The 25,378-nt window shown below is 39.2% G+C and overlaps 1 protein-coding gene across 4 annotated transcripts in view; it reads left to right on the forward strand.

Moving 5' to 3' along the window:
- Nucleotides 1–16,853, forward strand: part of KLHL24 (kelch like family member 24) — a 40,434-nt gene extending 23,581 nt beyond the window's left edge. For 3 of the 4 annotated variants that reach the window (XM_036447843.2, XM_036447844.2, XM_036447846.1), the window contains 4 exons: nucleotides 1,340–1,458; nucleotides 6,569–6,757; nucleotides 8,169–8,357; nucleotides 13,399–16,853. In XM_036447843.2, the coding sequence (XP_036303736.1) occupies nucleotides 1,340–1,458; nucleotides 6,569–6,757; nucleotides 8,169–8,357; nucleotides 13,399–13,599 (698 nt within the window). In that variant the 3' untranslated portion in view covers nucleotides 13,600–16,853. Of the gene's footprint in view, nucleotides 1–1,339; nucleotides 1,459–6,568; nucleotides 6,758–8,168; nucleotides 8,358–13,334 lie in introns of all 4 variants that reach the window. The other variant, XM_036447845.2, reaches the window with a different exon arrangement.
- The last annotated feature ends 8,525 nt before the right edge of the window (nucleotides 16,854–25,378 follow it).

The raw sequence follows: 25,378 nt of genomic DNA on the forward strand, positions 1-25,378 counted from the left end.
TAGGCAGATCCGTTTACACGACAAATAAAACCAAGATGACATTTTGCTGTAACTACAGTATCTATGGTCTTAAGTCTGTTAATTGATTAACTAATCCTACTAGCTTTGCAGATCACTAGATTACTACATATTGAACATATAACAAGACATTTTATTTTGTACAATGGTATGCCTTTTTAAAACTCAGTCATTTTTAAAAAAATTTTTAAAGTAATTCTGGCCCTGACCGGTTTGGCTCAGTGGATAGAACATCCACCTGCAGACTGAAAGGTCCTAGGTTTAATTTCGGTCAGAGGCATGTTCCTTGGTTGCAGGCACTTCCCCAGTAAGAGGTGTGCAGGAGGCAGCTGATCGATGTTTCTAACTCTCTATCCTTCTGCCTTCTCTGTAAAAAATCAATTAAAAATTTTTTTAAATGGACACAAGATACTGGGGGGGGAGGGGTGGAATGAGGGCATGTGACAGGGAGTAGGGGAGACTGGGGGAAGGACAATAGGGGGGTAGAGAAGGAGATACATACAATATATACTACTATATGTAATACTTTAAACAATAAAATAAATAAAATATCTTTTAAAAAAATAATTCTGGCCCAGCCAGCTTGGCTCAGTGGTTGAGTGCCGACCTAGAAACCAGGAGATTACAGGTTTAATTCCTGTAATTAAAGGGCACATGCCTGGGTTGCCAGCTTGATCCCCAGTAGGGGGTGTGCAGGAGGCAGCTGATCGATGATTCTCTCTCATCATGGATGTGTTTCTCTCTCTCTTTCTCTTTCTCTCTCTCTCTCATCAATAAAAATATATTTTTAAATAATAATAATAATTCTGTTTTTCGGGTGCTTCTGATGACCGACTCCTAAATTAATCTATATATATTTGTAAAATTCAGAGTTTGCATTTTATTATTTGAGGCCTATAATTATTTATTTTATTTTTAAGATATATTTTTATTTGTTTCAGAGAGGACAGGAGAGGGAGACAGAGATAGAATCATTGATCAGCTGCCTCCTGGCCACCCCCCACTGGGGAAAAAGCCGGCAACCTGGACATGTGCCCTGACCAGGAATCTAACCATAACCTCCTGATTCATGGGTCAACAACTGAGCCACGCGAGCCAGGCTGTCATTATTTCTCAAGATAACTGTTGGCAATGTTAAAGTCTGTTCTGTAGAACTATTTGCATTAAGCTTTCAGAGGGTCCTTGTTTTCATTTATTGAACTGAATTCTTAAATCCTTGGGCTGAGTGAAGAAATCCCGTGTTTTATTATTTATGCCTTGGGCACAGATCCTTTGGTGATAGGTACATATTTATTGAATGCGCATTGTTTTGCATTTGAAGGTGGAAGAATCAATGGCCGTGATGTCTGGATTTATAATTCACAGTTAAATATTTGGATCAGAGTTGCTTCTCTAAACAAAGGCAGATGGCGTCACAAAATGGCTGTCCTCCTGGGTAAAGTAAGAGAAACCACTTTTTATCACTATTGCTGGTACATTTCCAAAATAAATACCACAGCTGAATCCTTTATTTTACTCACCCTCTGGGTATTTTGGCTTCAAATTGTATTTCCTTCCATTTCTAACCTCAATAGATAAACCAAAGATATAAACAATTTGACACTGTACTTTTGAATGGATAGTTTGTTCTCTCAATTTGGAATTCGTGATAGTACACCATATTTCTCTTTTCATGCGCCATTGGAGTCTAAATGCCTAAGAAGCATTGGAAAATAAAGGCATTGCATTGAGTACAAAAACATGCCAACGTCTAATCCAAGCAGTTTTTTTCCTTTTACTCACTTTGGCAGTCAGGCAGAGATATATTTATCTAGAGTGATGCTATTTTATCTTTTTCATTTGTACAAGTAGCGGCAAAACAAACTTAAAGCAAGTATGCAAATACAATAAACTCACCAACATATTTTAAACTAAACTTGTTATTGACTGCAGCTAATAAGTTTTATAAAAACTATGTAATTTGGTTCGGATGCTGTTCTTAGGAACTTGGGAATCACTTGTGGACTAGTGGTCTCCAAACTTTTTAAAAGTAACTACTCCCTCCTTTTTAAAGTTAAATCTAATGTAAATTTTATTCCAAGAGCTAACTTGGGTCCTTTAGTTTTTCCCTACGTCCATCTCTATCAGCTCTTCCAAAGCCTCCTCAAACTGACAGTCTAAGAAAAAGCAGCCTACTTGCTTGCACATGTATTTTTTTTTTAATATATTTTATTGATTTTTTACAGAGAGGAAGGAAAAGGGCTAGAGAGTTAGATACATCGGTGAGAGAGAAACATCAATCAGCTGCCTCCTGCACACCCCCTACTGGGGATGTTCCCGCAACCAAGGTACATGCCCTTGACCGGAATCCAACCTGGGACCCTTCAGTCCACAGGCCAACGCTCTATCCACTGAGCCAAACCAGTTTCGGCCACGTGTATTTTTGACTGGTCCCTTAGTACCAGGCTCTCCTGTGGAGATATTTCAGAGCTACCAATGAGAAAACAGAATTGCTCTAATTTGAAACAGAGATGGTACCAGGAACCTCTCCCACACAGCCTCCCCTCTCCCATGCCCATAGAGGCTTCTTTAGGGGTGTTGAACTCAATCAGAGAAGGGGCCAAATCTAAAATCCAGCCTAAATCACGGGCCGAATGGTTTACTGAACAGTCATAAACTGTCATTGTGATGGAAGCGCAGCGGAGTGCAGTGATGACAGCGAGGTGCGGGCCACATTGCAAGGCCTGGCGGGACGGATTTGGCCTGCGGGCCTTGTGTTTGACACATGTGTTCTAGATAATCTGTCTCTACTCTAGAATACCAGAGCTTCTCAAAGCACAGAGGAAAGCCACGGTTAATTCCTAAGGATTTTTTTATTATTATTATTCCTAAGGATATTGATCTAGTGTTGTGCTGTTGTCAACAAGGTCAGTGAAATATTAGATATTTGTAATGGAAATATTAGATAGATGTAATGGAAAGAAAATATTAATAGAATATTTTATAAAACCCTGGTTTGGCAGTACTTACTATGTTATATATAGTTTTGGTAGCTATGCCTCAAGAATGACAAAATTTTACTGAAAAGGGACTGCTAAAATAAGGGGAAGAGATGAGGTTTGACTAAAAATATTATAATTAGCCCTAACCAGCCTGTGAACTGAAGGGTCCCAGGTTCGATTCCAGTCAAGGGCATGTATCTTGGTTGCAGGCACATCCCCAGTAGGGAGTGTGCCGGAGGCAGCCGATAAATGTTTCTCTCTCATTTATGTTTCTAACTCTCTATCCCTCTCCCTTCCTCTCTGTAAAAAAAAAAAAATCAATAAAATATATTAAAATAAATAAATAAAACAAAATAATTAGTCAACATACAAAGGTATTAAAATTATTTATCAAATACTTTATATGGATTAACACAAATTTATTTCATGAATATCAGTATATTTGACTTGAGCTACCCAAAGTTTGGAATCACTAAATCAAGAAATAGCCAAAACCGGTTTGGCTCATTGGTAGAGCGTCAGTCTGCGGACTGAAAGGTCCCAGGTTCGATTCCAGTCAGGGGCATGTACGTTGGTTGCGGGCACATCCCCGGTAGGGGGTGTGCAAGAGGCAGCTGGTCAATGTTTCTGTCTCATCGACGTTTCTAGCTTTCTATCTCTCTCCCTTCCTCTCTATAAAAAATCAACAAAATATATATATTTTTTTTAAAAAAATAAAAGGAATCCTTCCTACTTTATACAGCAAGTACTCAATCCATGGAAACAATTATTCTAAAGTTTACAATATAGGCTGAATTCAAACCTATACAAATATTTAAATTTATTGTGCCAAAACCGGTTTGGCTCAGTGGATAGAACGTCAGCCTGCGGACCGGAGGGTCCCAGGTTCGATTCCAGTCAAGGGCATGTACATTGGTTGCGGGCACATCCCCAGTGGGGGGTGTGCGGGAGGCGGTTGATCGATGATTCTCCTTCATCGGTGTTTCTAACTCTCTCCCCCTCTCTCTTCCTCTCTGAAAAATCAATAAAAAAATACATTAAAAAAAATAAAAATATTTAAATTTATAAATGTTCTCTGTAAAACACATGTGTCAAACACAAGGCCCGCGGGCCAAATTCGTCCCACCAGGCCTTGCAATGTGGCCCGCACCGCGCTGTCATCACTGCACTCCGCTGCGTTTCCATCACAATGACAGTTTATGACTGTTCAGTAAACCATTTGGCCCGCGATTTAGGCTGGATTTTAGATTTTGGCCCCTTCTCTGATTGAGTTCGACACCCCTACTGTAAAAGAACCCTAGGATGGCTTGGAATATAGAATCTTAGCACATGAAGGAATCTTAGAGAATACTTACTGTAACTTTTTCAATTCATAAAGTGGGCCAGCCAGTGTCACTCAGTAGTTAAGCACCAACCTATGAAGCAGGAGGTCACAATTCCAGGTCGGGGCACATACCTGGGTTTTGCGCTCTGTCCCTCGTAGGAGGCTTGCAGAAGGCAGCCATTCAATGATTCTCTCTCATCATTGATGTTTCTCTCTCACTCTCTCTCTCTCTCTCTCCCCCTTACTCTCTGAAATCAATGAAAAAAATATACATATTTTTTAAAATTAATAAAGTTAATCCAGAGACCCAAGTCACTTGCCCAAGGTTATACAGAAAGTGATAAAGGACAAAAGCTCAGATTTTCTTAGGCTAGTGGTGTTTTATCTTGATGCTCACAGCACTTATTTTTAATGTAGGGAAAATTAGGTAGCCTTAGGCGGGGTGATAAGATCAGTTGGTTAGAGTGTCATCCTGGTTTGCCAAGCCTGTGGGTTTGATTCCCAACAGAGCACATACAAGAAGCAACCAATGAATGCATAAATAAGTGGAACACCAAATTTATTTCTCTCTCTCTCTCTCTCTCTCTCTCTCTCTCTCTCTCTCTCTCTCTCTCTCTCTCTCTCTCTCTTTCTCTCTCTCTTTCCCCCTGCCCCACTGTCTTCATCCCTATCTCCTTCCTCTCTCTCTCTAAAATCAATTAACTTTTTTTATAAAAAGAAATTAGGACTGAGTCTCAGAGAGTATAAATTGCCCAAAGTCTTAACATTGTCTGGCTGCCTCTCCTGACTTCAAAGCCTATGTCCTACTGGCTGCATTGTAGGACAGTTTCCATATCCCTTCTAACTGCACAACCTTGAGTAAGTTGCTTAGCCTCTCTGAACTACATGGTGTTAGAACAAACCCACCAACAGATCATTTTTAACATAATGTGAGAAAAGCAAGATAGAAATGGCATTGGCTGCTGTGGAAATTTGGCAGAACACAGACTTTCAATGATAATATATACTAACAGCCTTGATCCTTAGGCATTCATTATTGAACTATTAAAAGGAATTGATGAGCTGTTTTAGTAAGATTAGTCTGTGATTTAGAGACCAGGAGTTTAATTGAGAGGTATGAAATGATATGGACCCTGAGGGAGGATAATGGCAACAGGAAACAAAAGAAAGGGACAGATGTCAGAGATATTGTGAAAGAAGACTCAGTAAGTATTAATAGTTAATTAGGTGTGGAGGGAAGAGTTGATGATGACTGTCCTTTAAAAGAACTTTGGATGTTAAACAGGAGAGCTCCTTTAGTTAGAAGTGTCTTGTATGTCTCATTATGTTTAATGGACTATTCTGCATATAAGTCATTTAATAAATGGCTTGTTCATTAGATCATCTGTCATATAAAGATATTAATTTGCCCTATCTTCCTAATATTTGTGAAAATAAAATGTACATGAAAGCCCTTTGAAATATATAGTATGGAGTTCATTATGTGTCAGGTACTTTTCTAGGCACTTGTAGGGATTAAAATGAAGAACAAACTCTAACTGGTTTGGCTCATGGGATAGACTTAGAGCATTAGCCTTCGGACTGAAGATTCTGGTCAAGGGCACATGCCTGGGTTGGGAGCTCAATCCCCAGTAAGGGACATGCAGGAGGCAGCCAAGCAGTGATTCTCTTTCAGCATTGATGCTTCTATCTTTTTCTTCCTATCCCTTCCTCTCTGAAAACAATAAAAATACATTTTAAAAAATAAAATAAAATACGAACAAGAGCGGCCCTGCCTCCAAAGATCTCAGTCTAGTAATCCTTACCTAGTATTGTATTTACATAGCTTTCTTACTTCATCATAATCTTATATTTTCATCATTCATGAGTATGAGCATTTAAACTTAAGTCATGTAATTCTTAGCTCAAGCAGTATTATCCCTAAGGAGGTGAAGATTTGTTCTTGAAGGGGTAAGAAAAAAATGTAGTTTCATGTATAAAGCACAGATATACATACAGTACATAAACAGATATACAATTATCTGTGGTATTTAAATTTCATTGGAGGAGGCTATTATGAAAAAAATGTCTAAAAGACTCTTTGGTGGTGATAAATTTTTTAAAGTTTCAGAAGCTGAGCTAAATATATTGCAGTTATAGTTATCAGTTGCTCTTTAAAGGGGAGAGGTCACTTAATTCTTTAGCCAACTAGTTCAGCATTCCAGCTTTGTTAATTGAGATTCTTTCCCATGTGTTTTATATGTAGGTATATGTTGTTGGGGGCTATGATGGGCAGAACAGACTTAGCAGCGTAGAATGTTACGATTCCTTTTCAAATCGATGGACTGAAGTTGCTCCCCTTAAGGAAGCAGTGAGTTCTCCTGCTGTGACCAGCTGTGTAGGCAAACTGTTTGTGATTGGTGGAGGACCTGATGATAATACTTGTTCTGATAAGGTAAGCCATGATCTCTTACAGAAATTACCAATGATATATAAAAAGAGAAATATGCAAGACTTATCAAGGGGGTAGCGAGGTTCCTTAGAGTGAAAGGCCTTTTAAAACTTGGTACTTTATACTTTTGAGGGAAAATACTGAATTTCAAGTTAGTAAAGAGATTCTAACATATCTGTCAATTTTCTGTAAAAAGCACGATTTAATCTGTTTGAAATGAGACTAATCTCAATGTTGAGATCTTGTACTAAATAAGTTGTTTTAAACCTTTTACTGCTATAGTCAACAGAATCGAAAACTTATTCACACAAAACACAGTTGGGAAATGAATTAGCAAAGAATAAGACACAGTTACTAATTATGTCGCCTCCAGCTGGGTCATTTTCTGCATACTTTACAAGTATTTTTTAGAACAAAGGTGAGAAAAGGAAACCTCTGTAATATAAAGGGAGGATCGTTCAAATTTGCTGTGTTTCAATTGAACTTTTGGACAAAAGAACTTATGCTACCCTGACATCTCAGGAAATACAAAGTTTATTCTGGAAACACCTGTCTATTACCTAATTGGTTTAGCAATAATCAACTGAATTTTATCAATTAATTTTTTTTCTAAATTAACTTTACACAATGTGGTCAAAAGTTACATATTTAAAATTCATTAATTCAGAATTTGTTATTCAGAGTACACTGAATTGAGATTTATTTATGTTCTTTTGAAGAAAGATATCCCTAAAAGTGAAAAGAAATGATATTCAGATTAAATTATAGTTATGCTATATAATACAATTTTTTTTTAAATCTAAACTATTCATTTTAATAGAAATAAGTAAAGCAGACTTGGTAGCCATTCCTCCTAGAAGCAATCTCTGTTACTTTATTCTGCTTGATGATAATAAATGTACATTTGAAAATTTCATATTTCAAGTTCACTATCAAGCTAACTCCCTTAATTCTGTGAATTAATGGGTTTGACTTTTAATCATGTTTCTATATATTGATAGGCTTTTTTTTTTCTTTTCTTTTTTAATTGATTATGGTATCACATAATTGTCCTCATCCCCCCATTCCCATCCCAAACGCCTCCCCATGTATGCCCCAACCCCCCTGTTGTCCATGACCACTGGTTAGGCTTATATGCATGCATACAAGTCCTTTGGTTGATCTCTCCCCCTACTCCTACCTTCCCCTACCTTCCCTCTGAGGTTTGGCAGTCTTGATCGCTGCTACTTTGTCTCAGGGTCTGTTTTTGTTCATCAGTTTATGTTGTTCATTATTTCCCCTAGATGTGTGAGATCATGTGATTGAAGAACCGAAACTGAGACAAGCCATAATGGTTTTCCTTGATAGGCTTTTTATTAAGCAAATTTACATTTTTGTTTGGAAATTTTAATTAAACATTTCTTTGTATTATTAGGTTCAATCTTATGATCCAGAAACCAATTCTTGGCTACTTCGTGCAGCTATTCCAATTGCCAAGAGATGTATAACAGCTGTATCCTTAAACAACTTGATATATGTTGCTGGCGGACTGACCAAGGCAATATACTGTTACGATCCAGTTGAAGATTACTGGATGCACGTACAGAATACATTCAGCCGGCAGGTAATAATATAAAAATTCTAACGAAAAATGAATGTAGGAGGACTAAGTACATGACAATTATGAATATATTACAATTCTGGCATGAAATAGTTGATGCGTGCTTGAACTATTTCATAAATTTTTAAAAACTTTTTACCATCCCATGGTGAAGTAGCTATTGTGCTTGAGCTGTTGATTTTTTCCCCCCTCGACCTTTGTCAGACCCTGCTGTAGTCTTTTTCACTCTCTTGCATATTTTAAAAGATAAGAAATGCTCCCAAACTGGTTTTTTCTTTGTGTAGTCTGAAGCTAGTTGTTTATTTGTTACAAAGAAAATGGCTGATCGTGTTTTCATCCACACACTCTGGCCTGTATCTTCCTGTTCCCCCTCCACCACTGCTCCCAAAAAAAGGCCTCCCCTCAGCCTTTCGATTCATGGCTCCACTCTTCTTTCTTCTTCCAAAAGGCATGATAGTTCTGATGCTGGAAATCTGATTCTACCCATACCACTCTAGAGATCTTATACTCTCAAAGGTCATTCCTTATCATCTCCCAGACTCATTCATATTTGCTTTTTTTTTTTCTACACAGCTTTTAAATATGGATTTTCCTTGAGCCTCTTCCCCCTCCCTTCTTCACAGTTGATACTCTATTCCTGAATGATCTCACCTACTGCCCAATACTGATGACTTAAAAGTCTGTATCTCCATTAAAGCCTCTCTTTTGTGCTCCAGACTCAAATTTCAAGCTGCTTATTTGATACTAGAGGCCCAGTGCACAAAATTCATGCACCCAGTAGGGGTCCCTCAGCCCGGCCTGTACCCTCTTGCCATCCAGGAGCCCCCGGGGAATGACCAATTGCCGAGGAGCACCACTGCTGCGTTAGCCAGTCATGAGCCTAGCTGCTGGCTGAGCGGCACACCCCCTGTGGGAGCGCACTGACCACCAGGGGGCAGCTACTGCATTGAGCGTCTGCCTCCTGGTGGTCAGTGCATGTAATAACGACTGGTCGTTCAGCCATTTAGTCGATTTGCATATTAGCTTTTTATTATATAGGATTTTCCATGAGTGTTCTTCCCCAAACCTACTTTTTCTGTTTTCACATAAGCTAGTGAATGGAAAAACCCTGTTTCTCCCTTACTCTCAAAACACTTCTGACACCAGAAATGTGTGTTTTTCCTACACCAGTTACTTCTTCACAGTCTGGGTGTCTTACAATTCAATTCTGTTCTGACACTATCTACCTGGACTTAGTGTTAGATTCCACAAGCCAAGGGCTCAGTTCCTCTAGACTGTCCCTGCTTCAAATGCCAATCACAAGTTCCAGGTTGTCCCCAGTATTTCTGATCTACCAGCTAAAAATCCAGGTTCCCACCTCTAGTTTGATAATTTGTTTGAACAGCTCACTGAATTCAGAGAAACATTCTTTTTTGTTTCCTGGTTTATTGGGTAAAGGGGTGTTCTAAAGGATACAGGTGAACAGCCAGGTGAAGAGGCGTATGGAATGAGGTCCAGAAGGGCCCCAAGCAGAGGAGCTCCTGTCATTGTTCAGTTGGGATGTGCCACCCTCCCAGCACACGGATGTGTCAACAACCTGAGCACTCTCCAAATCCCATACTTTGGAGATCATGTAGCCGTGATAAATTATTAACTCAGTTTCCAGCCCGTCTCCCTTCTCCTCTAATCATGGCTTCACCTTTCTGGCGACCAGCCCCCAGCCAGGAACCCACCAAGAGTCACCTCATTAGAGCAAAACACACAGCTATCACCCAGGAAATTCCAAGGAATTTAGACGCTCTGTATCAGAAACGTGGGGCCAGAGACAAATATACACACACATCTTCTGTCTATAATAAGTGTAATATGCTAATTAGACCAGACAGCCAGACGACCTTTAGGATGAGCCACAGCTGCAAGGGCCGAGCCCCTTGCACAATCTCGTGCATCAGGCTTATTAATTCACAGCTAGAAAACTGCCTAGATTTTCTTCTCTTTTATATTCGATCAATCTAGCCTATCAGTTCTCAGAGTTTCTCCTATTCTTTTTCATTCCCATTCTTGCTTTTGTTCAAGTTCTTATCAGTTCCTACCTAAACTGAAGCAATAATAATCTAGTGTTCCTTTGACTAATGTCTTGCTTCTCTAACCCATTTTGCCGCCAATTATTTTCCAATAAATGTAATAATCATGTCTCTCCTCTGATTGGAAACTATTGAGTAAAATCCAAAATTTTCCTACTTCCCTCTATTCTAAGCCTGTGTTGGCTAACCTCTGCTCGCCTTTTTAGCTTCACTTTCTGCAACTATACCTCAATTATATTAATATCTACCATTTAATATCTACAAGTATATTAATATCTACTATTTAATATCTACTATAAGATCTACATATATCCTATACAGGTCTTATGTGTTCTTGCCTTAGTTCATACTGTTCCCTTAGCCCCTCTTGCCTTTTCTGGCTTCTGTGTTCACTAAGAAATGATAAGTCATCTAATTTCATGGTAGACAGTTATTTGAATCCAAGGCTACATTTTCTTTCCTTTCTTTTTTTTATTTTTAATATATTTTATTGATTTTAGAGAGGAAGGGAGAGGTAGAGAGAGATAGAAACATCAATGATCAGAGAAAATCATTGACTGGCTGCCTCCTGCATGCCCCCTACTAGGGATCGAGCCTGCAACCCAGGCATGTGCCCGTGGCCAGAATCAAATCTGGGACCTTCAGTCCACAGGCCGATGCTCTATCCATTGAGCCAAACCTGTTAGGGCTACATTTTCTTAAATGCTTAAAAGAGCTAAAAAAAAAATTGGTTTTTTTGTTTGTTTTGCAGTCCAAATGGACCCAGCCTTTTTCTCTCACTATTTTTATGCTTCTTGACTTTGCATAATTCATAAAAGCCACAGTTTGCTATTTTAAACATTTTGCATTTTAATTTTTGTCAGAAACATCCTTTAAAAATATTGTGGGATTTTAATTCAATTATGATTTTTTTGATCTTTTTTCAATAGACCAGTTATTTAATTTAAAGTGTCATTAAAGTTTAAAATAATAAATGAAATATGATTCTCTTTTTCTTTATTGTTGGCATTTAAGCCTAAGGATTATAAATAATAATAATTAAGGAGAGGATTATTGATTTTTTTTTTTACAGTATTAGGATTGTGTTTCATTTTAATCTATAGTACATGTAATTTCCTGATATGAAAGTATAACTATTTCAGGATTGCTTGTTTGGTTTAATTCTGAGCATTATTATCTGAAATTATGTTAATAACAAGATCCTATTAACAATATAGTTTAAGAATCATCATAAAAGTGACTGTAAGGTTTAGTCATGAGGGTTTGCTTAGCCCTGGAAACTAAGGATTTTTTTTTTTGTGTGTGTGGGTGTGTGTTTTTAAGTATATTTTTATTGATTTCAGAGAGGAAGAGAGAGATAGAACATCAATGATGAGAGTCATTGATCGGCTGCCTCCTGCGCACCCCTTAACTGGGGAGCAAGCCTGCAACCTGGGCTTGTGCCCTGATTGGGAATCGAGCTGTGATCTCCTGGTTCATAAGTCGATGCTCAACCACTGAGCCACGCTAGCCGGGCAGGATGTTATTTTTTATTGTAGTAACAACTTTTAGAATTTAATAGAAAGAGCTTGTGTACTTTAAAAATATATTTTTTTAATATATTTTATTGATTTTTTTTTTTTACAGAGAGAAAGGGAGAGGGATAGAAAGTCAGAAATATCGATGAGAGAGAAACATTGATCAGCTGCCTCCTGCACACTCCCCACTGGGGACACAAAGGCACGTGCCTTTGATCGGAATTGACCCGGGGCCCTTTAGTCCGCAGGCCGACACTCTATGCACCAAGCCAAACCAGTTTCGGCTTCGGCTTCGGCTAAAACATATATATATATTTTTTTTTTAATTGATTTCAGAGAGGAAGGGAGAGAGAGATAAAAACATCAATAATGAGAGGATCTTCGATCAGCTACCTCCTGCATGCCCCACACTGGGGATCGTGCCCTGACCGGGAATCGAAACGTGATCTCCTGGTTCATAGATCGACGCTCAACCACTGAGCCACACTGGCTGGGCATAGCTTTGTACTTTAGATGAAAAATGTTATAGTTTGGCACATAATTGGTACAATTCATGGGTTAGGTCACTCACGATAATTAGCCAAGTCATTCTGGATATATGTATATATGAACTATAATATAGGCATTTTTAAGTACTCATTCTTTTTTAATTATTATTATATTTATTTTTTAGAGAGAGAGAAAGGGGAGAGAGAAACATTAAATTGTTTTTTCTATTTATTTACACATGCATTGGTTGCTTCTTTTTTCTTTTAATATATTTTATTGATTTTTTACAGAGAGGGAGAGGAATAGAGAGCTAGAAACATCGATCAGCTGCCTCTTGCACCCTCCCCGCCCCCGCCCCCGCCCCGCCCCCCCCCCCACTGGGGATGTGCCCGCAACCAAGGCATATGCCCCTGACTGGAATCAAACCCTGGACCCCTCAGTCAGCAGGCTGACGCTCTATCCACTGAGCAAGACCAGTTTTGGCCATTAATTGCTTCTTGTATGTGCCCTGACCAGAGATCAAACCTGCAACCTTAGCATATCGGGACAATGCTCTACCCAACTGAGCTACCCGGGCAGACTCACTAATTCTTTTATACCCGAAGATACTATCCTAATCATATTATAGCCACTTCCTATAATAAAGAATCTTCCTGTAATAGAAGAAGCAAGCCAAGCTCTTCAAATATGTTTTCTTTCGGTTATCATTAGGCTAAAACCCATCTCTCAGCCCACCACCCTCGCTTTACCCCCTACAACTTGGCCCAATTACTAAATACATTTTATCTTAACACTCACTTCATCCATGCAAAATTACCACTCACACATAAAGTAAAAGTTCAGCAAAAGGGAGCTTATTTCATGTCTCCTTTTATTGACAGTGTTAAAGCATGTCTTATTTTACTTTTCAGCTGCTACCAAATCTCTTACCTTCAACAATTAATGTGAGATTTTTTTTTTTATGTGTTAAAACAGGAAAACTGTGGTATGTCTGTGTGTAACGGTAAAATATATATCCTGGGTGGAAGACGGGAAAATGGAGAAGCCACAGACACTATTCTCTGTTATGATCCTGCGACGAGCATCATCACAGGGGTAGCTGCAATGCCCAGGCCCGTGTCCTATCATGGCTGTGTGACTATCCACAGATACAACGAGAAATGCTTTAAGCTCTAACACCAGGGTTCTTCACCCAAGAAGCCACACCGATCCAAGACGAGAGGTTTCAAAAGCTCCAGACTGGGACCTTGGCATATCTCCTTTCTGCCATATGCACAAAAAGTAAACTTAGTAATCCTGGTGCCTTTCTCCCCAAAATATCAATCTTTCAAACTGTAGTAAAGCCTTCCCTGCAATTGGAAAATAAAAGGGGCTTGGATTATTGTTGAAGATAATGGTGGTGTTGCTTGGGCTTTGAAAATGCATCTTTGTAAATATTTGTGAGAAACCTATGTGGAATAGGAGATACTGTCTGTCTGATTACCTTTTAGGAACTTGTGAATGGTCTCTTCATTTATGTATGTTTATCTGAAAGACTGTGTATTCCTTATTTTGTCATATAGACAGTTAGAAATTTGCATGACTTAAGGCTTCATTTAGGTTGAATCACGTAATGCTTATACCACATCCTAAGGAGGAAAAAAATCAATTTTCAAAATCTTTGTCACTAAAAATATATTCAAACTGATTAATTTTATTGAAAGGATTTTTTCTGTAATTGATAAAAATGTGGTGACAGCAATTTAAGTAAGATACCAAATTATTACTTTATGCTTAGAATTGCTATCTTATATTAAGTGTATTCTTGAGAAGAGATTGGGTAGAAGATAGAAAAGCAGATGCCATTAAAATGACAGGTTACTCCAGTATTTATTGTATCCTCTTTAATGCCTCTTAAGGAGGTTCCTTTTTGTGAACCTGGCAAAGGAGTTGAAATCCATTTTGTAATATTGTCCTATGGAAAGCAGGGACAGGTCTTCTCCCGAGCCCAGTAGGGTTTGACCTCATTAATATGGTGCTTTGGGTGAGGACTTCTCTGGTCATCCTACTTTCATGTGGCCCGCTAAAGTCCTGGGAATCTCTACAATTAAGTTGTCTTTAAAGGATAAACCAGGGACCACCTAACTGGGCCCATTTTTTTTTTTAATTAATTGTCTGAATAAACCAATGGCAGTAATTGCAGTCTTCTAATCTCATTTGGTACCATTGTGTAAATTACTGATCAAAAGTCTCAAGCTTCTATACAACAAATAACCTTCGTCTAGATTTTCCAACTCCAGTTTATAAAGATACTATCTTAACTAGTATTCAGGGATGAACTTAAATTTTCTAAGGCAAATGGAGCAGCAGGAACTACAGCATAAGTGACTGTTATTTCTCGGTGGACCAGTGTAATTTACAACATTTTAGGGATGTTCCAGGTTGAACTTCCCAGGCACTATTGTCTTCGTACATTAAAATTAATATGGTCCTTGTCATAGGAGATATGATGCAAATATATGTTTGGAATGTCACCACATTTAAAACCAAGGTAGTAATAAAAAAAATTAACATCGATAAGCTTATTTTTATTATCCTAGAATGATAACAGAGATTTCAAGTAAACTATATGGCATCAACTTAAATGCTTAGCTGGAATCAGAATTCTGAGGAAAATTCTAAAAAACTTATAAATTTTTAGGGAAATTTTACTTTTCAAACCATAATTTTAGATGATCTATACCTTTTTGTGATAATTATCAGAGCAATTCAGAAAACAACTTTCTGACATTTTAATTGAAAAATAATTGTATGGACTATTAGAATACTTGTTTTAATTTTTGAGTAAATATTTACTTTTGCATTATATCCTTTGTGTAGATAGTGGTAACTATTTAGTTCAGAAATTCTTTGCAGTATATGAGGTAATGTATGAGAAAAGTGTAAATGCTGAGGATTATACAGATGATACTTGTTACTTCATGTTTATTTCTAAGATCATGCCCATTCATAAATACAGACATTTCACATAAAAAATATTTTCTCAAGGTAACTTGTATTCTGGTACTTTTATCTATTGTATTTTGTTATTCAATTATTTTAATAGCCATATGTTCATTGTAGTAATTTGGAATGAAATTCAATAGAACAGAATTTGTTTAAACATGACCTCATACCAATATTATTTAATTTTTTTCTATATAATTTGAAACTACATCAATTAAGTATTCAAACCAAGAACTTAGTTATACTAGGAAATTAAAGAACTATTTTTAAAGTTACCCAACTGATATTTTAATTTTCTTTATTTATCTTTCTTTACTGATTCTTGGTAAATAATGGTGTTAGCCTTTTAAAAAACAAAAAAAAATTTTAGATATAATTAGTATTAAAAACAAATATGATATATCTACCAAATTGATCAGATTATATTCATATTGTCATCACATAGTGGACAAATTTTCTTTTTTGATAGGTAATGCTCATATAAGCCTTTGGGTTAGTGTGTATGTAGACTATACATGTGTATGTATGTAGAGAGTATGGTCATGTGCACACATATATACTAGGACAAACACCAAGAGTTGAATAAGTTTGTAATGATCAGGGGAAAAAGCACATAAATTAAAAAATAATTGACCTTATTAAATTCCATTTCAGAAGATTTTTTATTTGGGAATTTCTAGGTTACTTTTTTACATTTAAAAGTACATGGTAAGTATTAGTATGCATACTTGTATATAGCCAGAATCTACATAAAACAGGGTTTTACAAGGTCAGAAAACAAATTGGAGGTGGAGATGCATTTGCTAAACCCACTCAGTGGGGAAGGAAATTGAAAGTAAGTTTTGTGGGTCAACAGAAAAGTACAGTTTGTTTTTTCATGAACTTTAATCCTTTTCCATGTGTGAGTGAACAATAGAGTGGTCTAATTTTTACCCCAGAATCCTCCCTTTTCTACTCTAATCTTCCCACTGACTTGACTGCACAGGTATGAATTGGTAGCCTGTTAGATTTTAAATAACCTTTTTTCCCCTAGATGACTAAAATATAGATATTTACTCCATTTAAAGAGGTGTTTAAGAGAAATCATGTATATACTCAGGGAGGGTATTAAGTTATCATTTTGTTTATTTGGGGGGTTTAAAGTGTCATAACTAAGTAACCTTCAGTTCATGGTTCTAGAGTAAATGTAATTTGGTAAAGGGCTTCACACATAGCAGTGGTTGAACATTCATTCTTTTGTATTTAGGAAGATGAAAATGTTTTGTGGACTGATACATTTTCTCTTAGTGAATATGAATTGTTTATATATCTCTACTGTCAAAACTCTTCTTGAAACTCAGGAAAGACAAAGGTTCAATTATACTACTTTTGTCAGTATGCAAACCAGGTATATTGAGTGTGGGTTGTTTTTTTTCCCCATGTTGTCTGGCTATGGCAATAGGTTTTTTTTTAATTGATTTCAGAGAGAAAGGGAGAGGGCGAGAGAAATAAAAACATCAGTGATGAGAAGGAATCATTGGTCGGCTGCCTCCTGCATGCCCCACACTGGGGATCAAGCCCACAACCCAGGCATGTGCCCTGACCCGGAATGGAACTGTGACCTCTTGGTTCATAGATCAATGCTCAACCACTGAGCCACCCTGGCCAGGCAATAGATTTTTTTTTTCCTAATTGCTGTGAGAACTTACACATGAAAAGAAAGGGGTCAAGTTGTTCATGTGTGCCTGTGGTGTCTTGAGACATAGATGTGGAAAAGACATCTACTCCAGACTGTATTTTTAAAGAATAAAAAATTGCTGTTTATATGGTGCCATGTGATAAGATGATTTCTGTTAAAGGCTTCCTGTGGACGGCCTTTATTTTAGTAAACTCAAGACACCAGTTAACCTCAACATAATTTTGGCCTTATTAGAATTTGTTGTTCATTATATTAAAAGCCAGGTTTACATCACCTCAACCCATTATTCCTTTTAGTTAAGTAAATATATTCACCACATCATGTGACCAGAATGGGGCAATTTTTTGACCTTTAGGGCAGTAGGTTTGACTAGCTAGCTATACTTATTGTCATATCTAATGTTACTCACTAGAAACCACTTGAGCCAAGAGTGTGAATTGAGAATTCTAGAGACATTTTCAACATACTTCAAACATTTTAAAATATTTTATATAAATGTTTTACATTTGTGTGATTGCCTAGATATTAAATTTACTAAGTGCTAAAGATGGTCATCATACGTAATTTTTAAAACAGCATTAGTCATAACTTATTTTATATATTATTCCAAAGAAAAGAATTTTAATATTTTTTAAATGTCTGCATCTGAATTTGTGCCTTAAGTTCTCCCAGTGTTATTTCAACTTTTTTTCAACCTAAATAAAGCTTAACCTTAGAAAAGTTTCATATTTGTTTCCTATAGAGTAAATCTCTTTAAAAAAAATTTTTAATTTTAGTTCTCCTTTGACTTTTTAATTAGCACCAGCTGTGTGGTTGCTTGGCAGAATGAGAATGCTAAGAAAGGTTGTTGGATGTTTGGAGTTTTATTATATATTTTGGTTTGAGTTTTTGTTTGTTTGTTTTTATACCAAGGTGCTTTTTAAGATATTCAGGAAAAACCATCAATCTTACATATTGTAGATTAATAAGCCCTTGAAAACATCATTTGCAATATCTACATCCAATGTCAGAAAAGTAAATTTTTTTTTTGTTCCTTTATATACTGTTCTTTTTTTTTTCTCTTTTTTCTCTCTACAGACTTTTTCGGTTAACTTTCTTGGAAACGTTCTTACTCTCCCCCACCCCCATCACCCCTCCATGGTTTCTTCATTTAAATTTTTGTTGAAGTTTCTGGAGCTATCTGAAACAACACAATTACAGAATTGAACAAAAGTGTAGTATGCTTTAGAACTCTTACAGAATGGGCAAACGTCATTTGCTTTCAATTGGAGGCTCTAGGGTCTTCACAGTGGAGAGAGAAAACAAGGCTTTGTATTTCTTTGTTCTCAGTTCAGTCGTAGCACATTAATACTTACATGTTTTGTTTAAATATATTTTGTGCATAGTGTTTTTTAAAAGTTGTATCTAATAAAATGTCTTTTAACCATTATTACTTGATTATATGGGTGTATTAAATTTTATTTACCAAAAAATTTGTTGTTTTGTTTTTTTGTTAATCCTCACCCAAAGATATTTTTTTCTGTTGATTTTTAGAGAGGGGAGGGAGGTTGAGAGAGAGAAAGAGATTCATCCACTTGAGGGAGACACATCAATTGGTTGCCTCCCGCTCTCACCTCAACTGGAAATTGAATCCAAAACCCTTAATGTATAGGCCAACACTCTTAACCACTGAGAATGCCAGTCAAGGCTGTTCTATTTTATTTTAAATACTAGAGGTTCAGTGCATGAAATTCATGCATGGGGGGGTCCTCAGCCTGGCCTGCACTCTCTCAATTCCAAGACCCCTGGGGGGATGTCCAATGGCCGGTTTAGGCCCAATCCCTGTGGGCCAAAACCAGCCATCAGAGATCCCTCTCCAATCCAGGACCACTGACTCCTAACCGTTCACCTGCCTACCTGCCTAATCGCCCCTAACCACTTTGCCTGCCTGTCTGGTTGCCCCTAACTGCCTCCCCGTGCTGGCCTGCTCACCCCTAATCACCTCTGCCTCGGCCCCCACCACCATGGCTTTGTCCAGAAGGATGTCCAGTCTAATTAGCATATTACCCTTTTATTAGTATAGATATCCAAATGGTTGTGTGGAAAAGGGGTAGGGGTGAAATACGTATTAATATATGTGTGTATTTACTGGTGTGTGGCGGGGGGCCAGATATGGCGGGGGATCTCCCTTTTCCGCGTCCAGCACAGAAAGATGAACCGGTTCTGAACGGAGGTGGCTGGGGATTGAGAAATAAAAGAAAGACGCAGAGATAGAATCAAAGCTGAGAGCTGGGTGAGACGCTACCCTCTTCTGATGGAGAGACAGGGACCCAGAGCCAAAGCAGTGTGTTTATTTATACCCCCAAACACCAGGAGGCTTCACCAAAAGTTAGGATCAAAGGATCTTATTTGTGTTCTTGAGTAGGCCTGACTGAATTTACATATCAAAGTCACACTCCCCGACACCTGGGCAACATTAAGAGTCAGTACTGAAAACATATCTGCCTTTTTGGGGAAGCATGTTCCCAGGGCATGTCTCTGCCTATCGCCCTGAGTTCAGCTGACAATAATTAAAGAAATGCCCATGTGCCTTCCCAGAGGGCCCTCTGCACTGGTGTGTTCATAAAGTAACTACAAGGATTGCTTATATTTGTTTTTGTTGGTTTTTTAAAATACATTTTTATTGATTTCAGAGAAGGGAGAGGGAGAGAGAGAAACATCAATGATGACAGAGAATCATTGATCAACTGCCTCCTGCAACCCAGGCATATGCCCTGACCCAGAATCAAATCTTGACTTCCTGGTTCATAGGTCAGTGCTTAATCACTGAGTCATGCCAGCCAGGCAAGGATTGCTTATCCTATATAATAAAGAGGTAGTATGCAAATTGACTGTCACACCCTCACAATATGGCTGCCTATAACCATGCCAGTGGGAGGGGGGGAAGGGGGGTTAGTGAGGGACAAACAAACGACTAAATAAATAAGCAGGCTGCATGGAACAACCAGGCCGGAGGGTACTGGTTGTGAGGAGTGACCAGGCCTGCAGAGGGAGGGGGGGGGGGGGAGTTAGGGGCAACCAGGCAGGCAGGCAGGTGAGTGATTAGGATCCAGTGGTCCAGTTTGATTCCCATCAGGGCACAATGAAATAAGGTAGCACTCATACTTGGGTAAAAACTGCTGTTTGAATTTTAACCTTGCTATCTGACTTCGACCTTCGATTACTTGCTTGAACAATAGGGTAGTTGCAGGAGATTGACTCCCACTGACTCAGTAGCTTCAGGGGTAGAAACTGTAGATAACCTTTAGTTCTGCTTTTGTATTATGGGCAAGATAGGGCCACATTCCAATGTCAAGCAGGGTGTGACTGGGAACCAACCTTGCGGGCTGTCCCCAGTCTTTAGAATTTAGTCCTGAGGGGCCAATCAGGGTTAGCCGAGGCAGTGACATCACCAAACTGAGTAAAACCCCTGGACTGGGCGAAATTCACTCTCTTCCGCCATGCTGCCGGCATGAGTGGGATAGCCCATGCTAGCATGGAGATGGCTCTTTTGTTTATTGCATCGGACTCGGCTCCCTGGTGGTCCTTGGGGATCATGACTGGAATCCCCAGCCAGGACCAGGAGGGACCCCCATTTCGGAGAGCCTGACTGGCCGCGGTAGGTGTGTGTTTGTCTGTGTTTTTGTGTGAGCGCCCTGGAGGGACTGCCCCTCCATCGGGGCTCTTACCTGGGTGTTTACCGGCTGCTGCGTCAGCCATGGTTTGAGTCCAGATTCGAATCTGTAATAAATTCTAGCATGCTTAATCAAATTGGCTCTGGTGGTCCATCTCTTGGGGACTCGCTTCGTAACACACATGCTGGGCTTGCAGACTCAATCCCCAGTAAAGAGCATGAAGGAGGCAGCTGATCAAGATTCTCATCATTGATGTTTCTCTCTCTTCCCTTCCTCTGTCTGAAACCAATAAAAACATTTAAAGAGAAAATAACTTGTTGCTGAAACCGGTTTGGATCAGTGGTGGAGCATCGGTCTGCGGACTGAAGGGTCTCGGGTTTGATTCCCGTCAAGGGCATGTGCATTGGTTGCGGGCACATCCCCGGTGGGGGGTGTGCAAGAGGCAGCTGGTTGATGTTTCTCTCTCATCGACGTTTCTGGCTCTCTATCTCTCTCCTTTCCTCTCTGTAAAAAATCAATAAAATATATTTTTTTTAAAAAAAAAGGAAGAAAGAAAATAACTTGTTGAAATAACTGGTTGACACTCTAATTCCATGGTCAGCAAACTGTGGCTCGCAAGCCGCATGCGGCTCTTTGGCACCTTGAGTGTGGCTCTTCCACAAAATACCACGGCCTGAGCGAGTTTATTTTGAAGAGGTAGCATTAGAAAAAGTTTAAGTTTAAAAAATTTGACTCTCAAAAGAAATTTCAATTGTTGTACTGCTGATAATTGGCACTGCCCAGTTTATATATCTGGCTGGCTGATCTGGAATTTTCAGGCTTTGCTTGTTGCCAAAATAAATACAACATGGAATTCCCCAAATCTTGGGTGTGTGGGGGGTGGGGAGAAATGTTTCCTGAGCTTATCTCTGTGCCTTGGCTTCCTTCTGCTGGAATCCCTGGCCTCTAGCTATCTCCCACATTCTCAGAGAGAGCAAGGTTCATTTCTTCAGGGCAGCTTTTGTCTGAGTTAAATAAGCTCCTGTGGAGGGGGGAAAAAAGAGGAACTTTTGTAATAATATGAACGATAAAGATTTATTTAAAATAATAAATAAGTAAATAAGCTCCTGTGTGCTCCCTTTATCCTCTCCATATACCTCTGTCAGCACACTTTTCTGTCTACGTACTTGACTCTTTACCTTTCTCCCTGAGACTATAGATTCTTCAAAGTGAGGTGAGGGCCAAGAACTCTAGCCTAGAAATCAGTCAGGAGAAAGGATCAGTTGGGATTGAGAGGGCAGAGCGTGGCGGGGCTAACTCCTGACTCCGTTTTGTACTGTGGGGCAGGTCTGAGCTATCCTCCATTTTGTAACTGGACCCTAGCCCTCACCCAACCAGTCAGGGTCAGCCAAAGCAGTGACATCACCACCCCTATAAAACCCCTTGATCTGTTGAAGCTCACGCTCTTCTGCCAATGTCCGCCAATGTCAGTGTGAGTGGGACAGAGCCCATGCTAGCATGGATAAGAGGCTCTTTTGTTCTTTGCATCGGACTCGGCTCCCTGGTGGTTCTTGGGGATCACGAAATCTGGGCATAACAGGGTAAGATGCTGGTAGTTAGTAAAATATATAATAAAGTGGGTTAATTAGGTGATATATAAATTATGTCTCGATAAAGCTGTGACACTTTTTTAGACTTTGTATAAACTCTTTTCTTCAAGAAACCCATCCTACCCAAGGCTTAGTGGATAGTTTCGGAAAGCTCAAGGTCGCTGAAAAGGGAAAGGAGACAGACTATGGCTAGAAAGTAGAGTGCCAACGGCAAAGGACCTATTTTGACTTTGCCTAGAACAGAAATGTCTCATCAATATTTGTTAAATCATTTCTAACGATTTCCTGGCATCTTATATAACATAGTGACTTTCCTTGACCTTATCATTAGGTTTTGGGTTTCTGTCTAAATTTAGGTTCAGTAGCAACCTTCTCTTTGGTTCTGAGTCCCTCTCAAATGCTACCTTGTCTAAGAAGTCTCTCCTGATTCCCCAAGTGGGTTTATTTTTCACTCTTTGAGGACAAGAACCAAGTCTATCTTTTTATCCTAACTCTGTCCCCAGGACCTGGCAAAATGCCTGGAACAGAGTAGGTAATGGATATTTATTTGACTGATAATCACTATGGGAGGCAGAAGGGATATGTTTAAAAAAAGGGAACAGGGCAAATTATAAAGTCTCCAAAGTCCTTCAGTGATCCCCGGTTTGGATCACAGCTACTGCCTCTCTTGTTATGCTAAGAGGAAGCACTAAGGGATTGCTATCCAATCTTCTATTCCTGACTTACTCTGGTACTGCTCCCCTAACACCTACCTGGTACCCATGCCCCAACATCTGCATAGTTAGTAAGATGTATATGGGTGGTTAATTAGGTTATACATAAATTATGTCTCAATAAAGCTGTGACTTTTTAAAAAATAAATATTTTATTGATTTTTTTTTTTTTTTTTTTTTTACAGAGAGGAAGGGAGAGGGATAGAGAGCTAGAAACATCGATGAGAGAGGAACATCGACCAACTGCCTCCTGTACACCCCCCACTGGGGATGTGCCCACAACCAATGAACATGCCCTTGACCGGAATCGAACCTGGGACCTCTCAGTCCATAGGCCGACGCTCTATCCATTGAGCCAAACCGCTTTCAGCAAGCTGTGACTTTTTTAAAACTTTGTATAAGTTGCCGAAACCGGTTTGGCTCAGTGGATAGAGCATTGGCCTGTGGACTGAGGGGTCCCAGGTTCGATTCTGGTCAAGGGCATGTACCTTGGTTGCAGGCACATCCCCAGTGGGGGGGGGGGGGGGGTGCAAGAGGCAGCTGATCAATGTTTCTCTCTCATCGATGTTTTTAACTATCTTTCTCTCTTCATCTCTGTAAAAAAATCAATAAAAATATATTTTAAAAAAAACACACAAAAACTTTGTATAAGTTTTCTTTTCTTCAAGAAACCCATTCTACCCAAAGTTGCCCTCAGAACTGGAATTGTCAATGAGGAAATATTTCCAGTGTAATTTTCATCCTTGAAGCCTAGAGACAATAGTGTTAGGGGCAGAAATAGACCAGCGCAGACTAGCTATAGTTGTAAGAAATATTATGCCAAAACCGGTTTGGTTCAATGGATAGAGCGTCGGCATGGGGGATTGAAGGGTCCTGGGTTCGATTCCGGTCAAGGGCATGTACCTTGGTTGCGGGCACATCCCCAGTGCGGGGTGTTCAAGAGGCAGCTGATCGATAACTCTCTCTCATCAATGTTTCTATCTCTCTCCCTTCCTCTCTGTACAAAATCAATAAAATATATTAAAAAAAGAAAAAAAGAAATATTAATCATGCTCTGTTAATCATGATTGCTTTGTTCTAATTAAAGAAAAGCACATTCTGACCTGTCTGGGAGTTGTATTCCTTGTGCGCATGCGGCACCCCACCCCCACCCCCCTCACCTGTACCCCCCACCCCCACTCCCACCCCTACCCCCCCACCCCACCCCCTGCCAAACCTGCCTGCATTAGCTGTAATCTGTAATCATTTTACCCATTCTTATGCCTTTTGCTTACTTCCCCATGCCCTTAATACTCACTTGTATCCTTTCACATACCCATTCTTATTCCCACTGTGGACAAAAGGGGCCACACGCTAACCTGACAAGCTCAGGGGAGGCCTGCATGGCAGTCTTGCAAACTCAGAGACCTAAAGTAACCACAAAGGATGGTCTGAAATTAAACTTTAAAAGCAGTTATGGTGGGTAGTTACATACTAGGCAGGTAATTATACTGACAAGGTCAACCATTACCTTAACTGAGCCTATCTGTCTTTTTGCATCTATGATAACAGACCCTTGAAATGTCTGGGTAACTTGTAACTTGCCTTTTTCTGGATCCCTTGGGGCACAACCCACTGTGCCTGGGCGCCAGGACAAATACCACAAATTCCTTCATTATCATGTTCATTGATCCTGCACCCACTTAAGTATGTGTCTATCATTTTACTTTTTCTTTTTTCTTTTTTTTTTAGATAATTTTTTTAATATATATTTTATTGATTTCTTACAGAGAGGAAGGGAGAGGGATAGAAAGTTAAAAACATCAATGAGAGAGAAACATCGACCAGCTGCCTTCTGCACACCCCACTGGGGATGTGCCCGCAACCAAGGTACATGCCTGCCCTTGACCGGAATCGAACCTGGGACCTTTCAGTGCGCAGAATGATGCTCTATCCACTGAGCCAAACCGGTTTCGGCTATCATTTTACTTTTTATCCAATCCCAGGGGATTCCCCCTTCCCCCACCCTCCCTCATTCCCACTCTCCCCACCTCCATCCCCTTCCACCTGGCTTTGCTTTTTCCCACCTCTCTAATCTATCACCAATATATTTCATGTAACCCACCCACATCCCTTTCCTTTGATTGCAATGTACAGATGTAACCTGCAATTCATTGAGGTTCTGTTTCCCGGCATATGTTGACAGTTTGGCTCAAATAAACTCACAAAATTTCTTTATCTGTTTCAATGGTTTTTAACATTAACACCACTTCCCCATGTAATCTTTGTCCTTCTACCCAATATAGCAGCTGGCTTATGGGGGGAGAGGGTAAGAAGGGGAGTCAGGATGACCTGCTG

Source organism: Pipistrellus kuhlii, unplaced genomic scaffold, assembly GCF_014108245.1.
Source record: "Pipistrellus kuhlii isolate mPipKuh1 unplaced genomic scaffold, mPipKuh1.p scaffold_m20_p_2, whole genome shotgun sequence".
NCBI lineage: Eukaryota > Metazoa > Chordata > Mammalia > Chiroptera > Vespertilionidae > Pipistrellus > Pipistrellus kuhlii.